We start from the raw sequence: 12,162 nt of genomic DNA on the forward strand, positions 1-12,162 counted from the left end.
GCAACTGGAACAGTTAAGCAACTCTGCTTTCTCAGAGGACCAGCAGAATGACAGTCCTCACATGTGGGGGAATACCTAGCTACAGGCTGAACCCAACAAATAAAGGGGGAAACAACCACAATAAGTGCTAACAGAACAACAATATATTTGTTAACAAGCTTTTTTCCATTATACACCTAATCTATGAGGGCCGCATGGAACAAAAAAGCAGGTCCTAGGAGAGAAAGGTGTTGGGTTCTACACCTCAAACAAATTCCTCAGGACAGACTGGCCAAACCTCACATCAGCCATCCCTGTCCAAATATGTGGAGAGAACTCCACGTCACAGCCTTGCAAATCTCCTCTATGAGGACTCGTTACAGGTGAGCTACCGATGCTGCCGTGGCTCAGGTTAGAGTGAGCCTTGACATGGCTCACCAGATTCAAGCCCACTTGGGTGTAACAGGAGATGCAATCTTAGAGAGAGGCTGGTTGGCAATGGCTACTCCCAGTTTGCTGGTAACAAAAGAAACAAAAAGCTAGGTGGACTTACTATGGCTTCAGTCTGCTTCAGGTAGAAAGCCAAGGCTCTTTTGCAGTCCAAACTGTTCAGTACTTGTTCACTTTATTTATTTAAAATCATTTATTAATCACTTAACTGATAAAATCTTCCTAAGCAATGTACAATATAGCTCAAGAACATTTTACAATTTAAAAACATAAAATCAATTAACAAAACTCGACAACCCCCCAGGACTTCAAAAGGAAAAGGAATCATCACTGAAAAACACCGCTCATCAAGTTTTTAATGCTTTCTGGAATCTTAGAAGGTCCTTTTGTTCCCTCAAATTTAATGGAAGACTATTTCACAGACTTGGAACACAGGAAGAAAAGGACCTAATCTGTAGATGAGTGTGACTGAACATTTTAACTGTAGGGATTTAAAATAGATATTTTTTGGCTGACCATAAATTTCTGCTACCCTCATACCACTTCAGAAAAGTTTTCAATTGCCTCAAACCTGAACCTCGAAAGATTTTAAATGCCATGAACAGGGTTTTTAATTTACATCTCACACACACAAGGAATCAATGAAGTCCTAACAACACCGGACCTGTAGATATCCATCTTGCACCACCAGTAACAATATGAGCTGCCATATTTTGAATCAATTGCACTTTATAAATCAATTTTGCTGGAAGCCCCCAAAACAAAGTGTTACAATTATCAATGTGTGAGAGCACATGCACAGCCAACTGATTTTACAACAGATCTAAAAATGGCCTTTGTCTCTGACACAGGTGTTCCTGACCAACTGCAATAATGTGCTTTTCCATCTTAAAGATGAATCCAGGAGTACTCTCAGGGATCTCACCTCCTTTTTTGGAATCATAGCCACACGAATCAGTTTTAATGGTTTATCTATCTCAACATTCCTTAAATATAGTATCTCAGTTTTTGCTGTATTTAAAACTAGTTTACTTACTCTTAAACAAGCCTTTACAAAATATAGACATTGAGCTAAATTTAAATACCATGCCTCAGGATCACTTCCTAAGGGAATTAGAATCTGTACGTCATCGAATAATCTAACCCCACTGACCCATGAGGGTGTGAAATAAAATGGTGAGTGGGAAAGTCCCTGGGGAACACCACAGTTGAAGTCTGAAAGTTTCCCTTGAAAAGCTATAATTTTTCTCCCATGTAAAAAAAACTAACCAACCAGTTTAATACCAATCCCCTCAATCCAAATGCCTCACAACTTTCCCACAATAACCGATGATCTACCATATATAGAAACATAGAAATGACGGCAGAAGAAGACCAAACGGCCCATCCAGTCTGCCCAGCAAGCTTCGCACTTTTTTTTTCTCATACTAATCTGTTACTCTTGGCTCTTAGTAACCCTTTGGTTCTATTTCCCTTCCACCCCCACCATTAATGCAAAGAGCAGTGTTGGAGCTGCATCTAAGTGTAATATATAGCTTAAATTAGTTAGGGGTAGTAACCGCCGCAATAAGCAAGCTACACCCATGCCCATTTGTCTACCCAGACTATGCGACTCAGTCCCTGTTGTTGTTGTCTGTATATAGATCCACTTTTCTTCATTCCCCCTGCCGTTGAAGCAGAGAGCTATGCTGGATTTGCACGAAGTATCAGACTTCCTCCCCTGCCGTTGAAGCAGAGAGCTATGCTGGATTTGCATGAAGTATCAGACTTCCTCCCCTGCCGTTGAAGCAGAGAGCTATGCTGGATTTGCATGAAGTATCAGACTTCCTCCCCTGCCATAGAAGCAGAGAGCTATGCTGGATATGCACGTAGTATCAGACTTCCTCCCCTGCCGTAGAAGCAGAGAGCTATGCTGGATATGCACGTAGTATCAGACTTCCTCCCCTGCCATTGTAGTAGAGAGCTAAGCCGGTTATGCATTGATACCAGATCTTGTAAATGCTTTAGTGGACATATGGCCTAGGAAATAATGTCGATAGGATGGTTGACTGGTTAAGATTGAATTTCAAAACCATCTTATGTAAGAACATATGGGTGCACAAGACCACACTATCAGTAAAAAAAAAATTGGTATAAGGTGGATAAGTTACTCGATCCTGAAGCTCACTGACGTTGTGCACTGAAGTGACCACCACCAAAAATATAACCTTTCAGTCAGGTACTTCAGATCACAGGAGCGCAGTGGCTTTGGTTGCTGAATGAAGAGTGCAAGTGGGCAAATATGGGGTTAGTGATTTATTTATGCAGGTGGGTGCTAGACTATGGATGATTTTATAGGCTACAGTCAAAAGTTTGAATTTGATGTGATACTGTGTTGGTAACCGGTATAGGGATTTTGGGACAGGTATTATATTCAGATTTGTCCATGTTCCTAGTCATACAGGCTACCGCATTTTGTATCTGTTGTAGGTGGTGGTTTAGGGTGTTTAGGATTCCATCGTATAATGCATTGCAATATCCAGGGGGAAATCACAGTGGCTGGGATGGCTGTCGGAAAAGCTGTGTTGTCCAGGAGGGTTGGTCCAGAAAGTGACTCTCATCACTGCTTGAATCTAAAAGCAAGTTGGGATTCCAGGATGAACCTTAGGTTCCAAACCTGGAAGCTAGTGGTTAGGGCTGCTCCCTCCAGGATCATTTTTGGAGAGGATGGCTGGGTTTATGTTTTCCAATCCATGGCATCTCGAATTTCTTTGGATTCAGGCTCAGTTTATTTTGGTGTAGCCAGCAGGCAATTTTTCCCAGGCAGCTGTTTAGGTTGGTGATGACCATCATGTGATTTGTGTTGAGTGGGACAGCAGCTGGTTGTTGTCAGTATAGAAGTAGTATGAGATATACATGTCTTTGATAAGGTTACTTGTCATGGGTACTATCCTGTAGCTCCTGAGTGGCCTGTAGCTGCTGTGACCTGAGGGTCCATTGGGCTCTCCTCATATGGAGGTGTGCCAAGGAAGTGACATGTACAGTTGATGCCATGAGGCCCAACAGCCTCAACATGTCTCATGCTAATGTTTGCTGATTCATCTGGATATCTTCCTCTCCAAACATCAGGGTGATAGCACTTTGTTGCGAAAGAAAAGCTTTTGCTTGATTCATGTTTAGCAGAGCTCCAAATAAACTCCAATTGAGGTGATGTGCTCAGATGAAACTAGGGTAGTTGATTACGAACCCTAGTAACTCCAGTACCCGGATGGTCATGTGCATTAACTTTGCTGCTTCTGCCTAAGATGTGCTCTTGACCAGCCAGTCCTCCAGATAGGGATACATGTGCACCCCAGCTTCAGCCAATGCACCACAACCATGGCAAGGCATTTGGTGAAGACACATGGGGAGGATGCCAGGCCAAATGGCAATATGTCATACTGGAAGTGACAGTCTCCCATGACAAATCCCAGATATTTCCTGTGACCAAGGAATATCTCTATGTGGATGTTAGCATCTCTTAGATCAAGAGAACATAGCTAGTCCCCTTTTTGTAGAAAGGGGATTAAGGTGCTCAGGGAAACCATTTTGAACTTTTCTCTTTTGATGTACTTGTTCAAAGCCCTTAGGTCCAGGATGGAATGGAGTGCTCCTGTTTTCTTCAGAATCAAGATGTACTTGGAGTAGAATACCCACCCTGTTTTCCCTTGGTAGAATGTACTCAACCACATTCTCTGTAAGAGGGAAGAAAGCTCATTTTGAGGCAGTTCCTGATGAGTTGAGTAACCCCAACTGGGGTCCAGTGGGTGATTTGGTGGGATACTCAACAAATTTAATCTGTACCTTCTTCTGACAATGCTGTGGATCCACACATCTGAAGTTACTCTGGGCCACCAATTTACATAAAACCACAACCTGCCTCTGACAGGAAAGTCCTCCGGCACATGTTCTGGGATGCTGGCTATGTTCACTGTGATCCAGTCAAAACCCGTCCCAGGTGTTGACTGGATTGTTGTGTAGGATTTAAGGACCCGCTATTGCTGCGGGCAGGTACATGAGGCCTGCTATGATGGGACTGAGGGGGCAGAAGATATTGCCTCCTCGGTTAGAAGTGCCTCCTCTGCCCAATTTTCGGATTTCTCCTAGATGACAAGGCTGGGTCTGAAGTGCCAGCAGAGAGCGGTTTTGAATGTTGTACAGTGTATCCATTCTGTGTGATCACCTCCTTCACCCTATCTCCAAAGAGATTCTCTCCTGTACCTGGCACATTGAGTCAGGCAAGTATGCAGGCACAAATTCCCACAGCAGAAGCTCTCACGATCATCTTGAAAACATCAAAAGTCAAGCAGATCATGTGTTTTCCACACGTCAGGCCTTTATTCACCAGTAAATGGAGGGCATCTTGCTATTCTGGGGAAGCCTCTTGGCCACCCCCTGAATCTGCTCAAGCAGGTCCTGCATGTATAGGCCCATAAAGAGCTAGTAAGAGGCTAAGCGAGAATGACGCATAGTTCCACTGGAAAACCTTCCTCCTGATATTATCCAGGGTCTTGGACTCCTTCCCCAGGGGTACTGGTCTTCTTGAGACTAGATTTGACCACCATGGATTGCTGCAGCAGCTGTTTCTCGTCAAACCTGGAAGTCTTCTGGACTAGATAAATCGTGTCTGCCTTTTTGTTTAAGGGAACCATAGGAAGGAGGTTCTTCCACAACCATGTCAGTATCTCCTGAAGGATTTCATGGACTTGGAGAGTCATGACCTCCCTTAGGGGGTTTCATGAATGGAAGGATGCCCAGCATTTTGTTTCTGGACTCATCCTCAAGCTATAAAATAAATGGAATGGATTCTGCCATTCTCCTGATAAATCTTGTGAAAGAGAATTCCTTAGGCTGGGCCTTCCCTCTGGCAGAGGAGATGGGTCAGAGGGGAAAGGGGTAAACTCCTCGTCGTCAGAGGGGTCACTGGAGTCATAGTCTTACCCCTATGAGTATTCTAACTCTGATTCCCTGTGGTCTGCCAGGGGTGAGGATTCCTGAGGCACCCAATCCTCAGTCCTCAAGGGAGGTACTCTTGGGTGTTTGGTCCTGGTTCCTGAAGAGTCTCAATGGCTCAGGGAAGCTTCTTGCCCTGAGGAGCCAGATATTAACAACAGGACAGCAGGCATAGACTCCGATTCCCCTTCAGGAACCAGCATCTATCCCAGTACCGGCAGTGGCACTGATGCCGATGCTTCATCACTGGGCAGCCGAAGGGAATAAAACAGCGGCTGGAGAATCAGCGGAGCCTGCCTCAGTGCCCTCAATGTCATGGAATGCTGGATCTTTTCCAACTCCACCTCAAAGGTAGCTGATGCCAACACTGTCTGGGAGGCAGGAGAGGTGGCCTTGTCCTCATGGGAACCAAGAGGGGTTTCAATGACTGCCACTAGGATCGCTGAATGCTATGGCGAGTCCCAGGATTTCTGGAAGTATGAGCTCTCATCTCATGGTATCGCTTCAGGGGGTTATTGGCAGACTCCAGACTATCCCTGCTTTGGGCATCAGGCACTGATGGAAACCAATGCCGAATCTTCTTTGGCTTCCCTAGACACTCGGCATCTGAACTACTCAATGCTAGTGTTGAAGAGGTGGACACCCCAAATGATGGCTTGACTCTGGGCTCTCTGATAGCCACAGGCAGCGAGGGAGTTGTAGCTAAATTCCCCCAGGATCACTGGATGTTAATGCATGTTCTGATGCTCCTGGGGCCCTATCTTAAGTAAGTACTCCTGGCAAATTGTTAAAAAAAAAACCCTGGGGGTCTGCATAGACCTCTGTCCTACCCCATGCCTCGTTGCCCTTGGAAGCAGCGGCTGTTCAAAATTTTATAAAAATATTTTAAGGGGGTGCCAGGCCCAACCCCCAACCCCTCCCCTTCAATAAAATAAATCTGATCTCTAGAGGCCAGGACCCCACCCTAGCCCAACCCCTGGATCCTCCCCTTTCTAACAAATGAGTCTCTGGTGTTCCATTGGGAATACAGAGCACCCTCCCCTCCCCAGGTTCCAGTCCTGCAGTCAACATTTTTCAAAACAGCATTAGTCGGTCCTTTGCCCCTACCACTGTTATCTGAAGTGAAGGGTATGGACATTTTGAAAGTATGGCATCAGTCAGGGATAAGATGGGCTTGCAGGTATATGTTTTAAAAAGCAAGTGCTACGTTAAATAAACATTTACTAAATTCAGATACATGCTCAGATCAGTAAACTGAGAGATTTCATTTTAATACTTATTAAATTTCAGGCCGATGCAATATAGCATGCTCAGCTGAGCGCACGACTTTACACATATTTGGATGCGCATTTTGGACGCATTTCCAAAACCCCCTTATGCAATAAGGGGATTAGCACGTCCAAAACGTGCATCTTAACCAGCGAGTAGCTAGTAATGCTCATCACAAGTAAATTCATTTTTATGAGGATATTAGCTATTACCCTCCGATGCAAAAAAAAAAAAAAAGGTGCGCCCAACGCGCATATTTTTACTCTCAAAAATTAATGACTGCCCTAGAGCAGGTGCTAATTTCTTGAGGAGCCTCTAAAGTTAACAGAAAAACAGAAAATATTAAGTCAGAGGAACAGAAAAAAGAAGGGAAAAAAATTAAAAAATTAAAAGTTGCTGGCAGTCAGGTTAAGAAAACGTACGCTAGTAAAACTGAGCGTCTGTTTTCCTAACCTGCACTGACAGCTACCTCTCCTGGGTGCCTGCTTCCAAGAAGGCACTAAGGGAGCACAATTTCCCCTAACATCTCCTTTTTTACCGTAGCAGCCCATTTAAATATTAAATCGGGCGCCCGGGACAGGTGGATCGGCGCATGTTAGGAGAGCAGGCGCTCAATCATGAGCGCCCATTTTCCATGCGCCCATATTGCATCAGCCTGTTTGTTATGTTGAGGCTGTACTTAAAAGAATGATCTCAGACAACCATGGACATCGCTGGGTTCCTGCACACATCTCATGTACCTGGCACTAACAGTAACTTCTCTCCCCCATGTCCCTGAATTCTGGAATCTGAGAGGAGGAACCGCAGCATCTCACAGCGGGAAACATTGCTAACATAAGTTTTGTTACCTCCTTCTGCTGCCGCTCTAGCTCCTTCATCCTGATCTCACGTGCCTCGGCTCGTGCTGCCCTCTTTGCTGCCAGCCGCGCTTCAGCCTGTGAAAATAAAAAGCAGAGAAATACAGTTCAGTTCAATAAATCCTAAAGAACTCTTTACTTCAAGAAAATATTAGAAGGGGGCACCAAATGGTCTGCCTTGGTGGCTCATCAGTAAGAGAGGAGCTTTCCAGACATAAGACCAGAGTTTCAATCCTAAGTTTGGCTCCCGCTTCTCAGTCTGGCTGGAATTTTTCTGGGTGATTCTATTTGCCAGAGTTGAAGACCTATCTTCTTTCAATCTCAAATGTCATCAGTCTTTGATAAATTCTATCATCATCTGCCTGTATGCAAACTATAAGTTATCTAAAAGGAAATTTAGTGACAGGAAAAGAAATGTTGGGAAAAAAAAGGCAATATCTGGAATGCTATGTACACTAATGCTTGTAGTATGGGAAATAAGGCCCCAGATCTAGAGACAATAAAGGAAGAAGCTCACTTGGATGTAGTGGCTGTCATGGAGATGTGGTGCACAGAAAACAATGACAAGGATATAATTATACCGGGCTACAATTTATTCAGGAAGGACTGGGTAGGAAGGAAGTGAGAAGGTGTGACATATATATAAAATATATTATTAAAGCAACACAATTGCAGGGCTTATCTGGAAGGAGGGAATGAAATATTTGTTTATATTAGTGTCTGTAGTGAAGGTCTGTAATATACAGACCTCCACTACAGACAGAAAACATGGCAACGGATTTAATGGAGAATATTTACAAAATTTCTATGAAAGGGAAGGTGCTACTGCTAGGGGATTTCAGACTGCTGGAAGTTGATTGGGGCATCCTGCAGTGTCTTCTAGAAGCAGGTTCTCTCAAATGGTAATGCAACCCATACAGGAGTGGGGCAATCACAGACCTGGTACTTACTAATGGGGACAATTGTGGTGGACAATTATTTGGGATGGTGTCATTCAAAGGCAAGAGTCCTAGACTTCAGGAAAACTAACTTGGGCCTATTAAACTCTGCAGCACAGCCCTCTCTCTAAAAGGATGTTCTTCCCTGGGAGGCAGTTGTGGAGGTGAACGCATGTGAGAATGGTTGCATGGTAGTTAAGAGCAGCTGTTTATGTGCGGATAGGGGTGTTGGGTGCTACTGGCAAATAATGGAAGATGGAGGACTTTGAATTTTTTTTTTTTTAACCAGAGATAGATCTTGTCAGATGAAACTGATCAATTTCTTTGACTGAGTGACCAGAGAGATGGAGCAAGGGACCGCACTAGATGTGGCAGACTTGGATTTCAGTAAGGCTTTCATCAACACAGTTCCACATAGGTGACTTATAAATAAATTGAGCGCCCTTGGTATGGAACCTAGATGACTGTCTGGGCGGCGACAAAGGGCAGAGGTAAATGGAGCTCCCTCTGAGGATGGGGAATTTATTAACAATGTGCCTCAGGCATCGGTCCTTGGACCAGTTCTTTTCAACATTTTCATAAGTGGCATAGTTGAAGAATTGTCAATAAAGGTTTGTCTTTTTGCTGATGCCACCAAAATCTGCAACAGGGTAGTCACAGTGACGGATTTAGGTTTTTACTGACCCTAGACACGTTGGTGCTATCGCCCCCCTCCACTCCATATTCCTAAGAAAGTCAGACAACATAAAGTAGAAGATCTAAGGCACAACCTCACAGTTTCCTTAAATAGGAATTAGAAAATTCTGAAGCACATTGCCAAATATTTCCATCCTTTATATTGCATTATAAAAACAATTTTCCAACCTCGCTTATCTCTGTAGAATTTATTTTGTTTTTATTGCTTGAAGATCTCAAGTATTAGCACGGAGAGAAAATCTTGGAAAATGGGAAGATAAGGTGAAGGTGAGAGGACAAAGGATGGGGAAAAGAGAAAAAGGGCTGAGGACAGGAGAGTGAACAGAGAGGGTACTGAGATGGGGAGAATTGGGAATAGGAGGGAGAAAGAGGTAGGAGGGATATATTACAATGAAGGATCTGGGACTAGGGATTGGAGGAGGGAGATCCCAGGATGTGAGAGAAGGAATATGTAAGAAGAAAGGGTTCAGGATCTGGGTGATGGAATCCGAGATCAGGGAATACAAAACACCACACGTGACAGCAGTTTTTACATGCCATTAGAAAAAAAGAAACAATTAAAGTATGTGTTTCTTAGATAATAAGATATCTTAAATGTTCTGATATCCAGAAAACACTATTGAAGCAGAGACATGCTCTTTGCTGAGTGAGATTCAGCACAGTTGGAAGGCAGCAAATCTTCAATCAACCCTGCTACCCCCCCAGATTTTTGCTGCCCTAGGCATAGGCCTAGTGACAAATCCAGGCCTGGGCAGAGAGCTGGGCAGAGAGAAAGTATGGAAAACATAAGGAGGAGTCTAGTGAAGTTTGAGAAATGGTCTGGGGTCTGGCAGCTAAGATTTAATGCTAAAAAAAATTGCAAAGTAATGCATTTAGGATGCAAACAAAATCAAGGATCAGGTACATTATTGGGGATGTAACTCTAAGCATGAAAGAGTGGAATCAGGAAGTAAATGTATCTAATGATCTTACGGTAGCCAAACAGGTGGATAAAGCAACGGCAAGTGTCAGAAAGATGCTTGACTGCATAGGGAGAGGAATGGTCAGCAGAAAAAGGGAGGTGATTTGGAATGCCATGTACAATTTTGGAAACCGCACCTTCAAAAGGGTATAAACTGGTTTGAGTCAGTCCAGAAGGTGACCACTAAAAATGGTCAGTGGTCTTTGTAATTAAAGCATATGGGGATAGACAAAGTTCTAAACAAGTATTCCCTAGAGGAAAGGTGAGACAGGGGAGATATGAGACATTCAGATATTTTAAAGATTTCCATGCACAGGAGGTGAGCCCTTTTCAACAGAAAGGAGTTTCTAGGATGAGGGATCAAGGGATGAAAGCGAAAGGGGTTAGATTCGGGAGTAATCTTAGGAATTATTTCTTGACAGAGAGAGTACTGGATGCATGGCACAGCCTCCCCGTGGAGGTGGTGTGGACAAGAACAGTATCTGAATTCAAGAAAGCATGGGATAAACAAAGGTTCTTCGAGCAAGTGATGAGAATTGTAAAGGTAAATTAGTTGGGCAGATTAGATCGGCCATACAGTCTTTTCCTGCCATCACGTTTCTATGTTCCTACCAAAACACAATGAAATAAGAGGATTTTTAGGAAAGCGATAAGAGAAATACAAAATCTCTTTTGGATGTGGAGACGTTTTCTATCTAAAGTCAGAGAGTTGGCTCATGTATAACAACAAATAAGGAACAACAGAAATGTTTATTGTTGTTTTCACTTGATTTATGAAGATATAAATATTAGCCATCCTGCAAAATCCATTTTTCTCATGATCCCTATCTGTTCCACCTATGCACACTAATCTTTACCTCACTATCTAATTCTGTGTGTATAAATATACACACACATACATATATATATATATATATGCAGGAATTAGTTAACAAAGGGAAATAGAAATAAGCTGGGAATCCAGAAGGAGCAGTTAAGAGTTCATTCACACAATCTTCTTCTTAGTAATAAACACATCTAGAGAGACAATGAGCAGTGACATCCCAGATGCAGAACAGCTGTTTTTCTCCAGCTGCCAATACAGCTACTTGTTCTCAAGAAGTTTAGAACAGACTGTTAGTGATGGACACAAGAGACAGAAGCTGCTGCAGAAACAGATAACTCACTAACTATAGAGAGCTGTCCATGGACACAGCTGACAGAATCTAAAAAAATAAAATGCAGAAGAGTAACCAGGGTACAGCAGATAACAGCACAGATCTCCTGAAAGCTCAGCCAATTATTCCTACAAGACGGAAATGTCCAAATATTGCTGTTTTTACTGAAGCATCTCCAGTGTTTGCTTTGACACTGAAATAACTTAGTTTGTGAATACAATTATGCAACCTCAGAAATTATCCTGCTATTCAAGTATGCAGATCCACACACAGCTCTGCCAGTGTACCTCAGTCCTATCGCGCAGCACATCTTATCATTCAAGCTTTCAGAGCCACAATCAGATCTGCCAATCCACCTCAATACTGCTTTGTTGCACCTTCTGCAGTTCCAGTTCTGAGACCCTGGGCCCCATCTTTTTCATTTTATATCTTCAGCAAAATGTCAGGCCTGCAAACTGCTGTTCAAATTATGTAGAGGAAATCAGGCCTCTTCCAGAGTCACTTCATAACACTAGCTTTTCTTGATGCTGCACAAATGACAGCATCACCATTCACCCAAGGACTGGTGGATGGTTTCCAGATGATTTCATCAATTCAGAATCTGCCACTATTCAGGGCTACAAAACTAACCAGTTGCTTATAATTTATTACTATATTTGGTAATGGAGTAATAGAATAGATTATGTATTTGTCAGTAATTGTGCAATTAATTTTCATCACCATTCTAATTTTAGATACCTTTCGTGTAATGGTATTAAATATCTGCAGGATTCGCTGTTCTGGAGAACAGTAAAACTCATTGGTAAGTGTAGCTCTAAAAAAAAAAGAAGGGAGACTAAAGAGAGAAGAGAATTACAGATAAAGAACCAACCAGGAGAAGCAGG

At 43.0% G+C, this 12,162-nt stretch overlaps 1 protein-coding gene across 20 annotated transcripts in view; it reads right to left on the reverse strand.

Annotated features, from left to right (window-relative positions):
* Nucleotides 1-12,162, reverse strand: part of LRRFIP1 (LRR binding FLII interacting protein 1) — a 359,409-nt gene that overhangs the window by 220,568 nt on the left and 126,679 nt on the right. For all 20 annotated transcript variants that reach the window (XM_029606446.1, XM_029606447.1, XM_029606440.1 and 17 more), the window contains exon 2: nucleotides 7,518-7,604. In XM_029606446.1, coding sequence (XP_029462306.1) covers nucleotides 7,518-7,604 — 87 coding nt within the window. The remainder of the gene's footprint in view (nucleotides 1-7,517; nucleotides 7,605-12,162) is intronic.

The sequence above is a fragment of the Rhinatrema bivittatum genome, chromosome 6 (genome assembly GCF_901001135.1).
Source record: "Rhinatrema bivittatum chromosome 6, aRhiBiv1.1, whole genome shotgun sequence".
NCBI classification, from domain to species: domain Eukaryota; kingdom Metazoa; phylum Chordata; class Amphibia; order Gymnophiona; family Rhinatrematidae; genus Rhinatrema; species Rhinatrema bivittatum.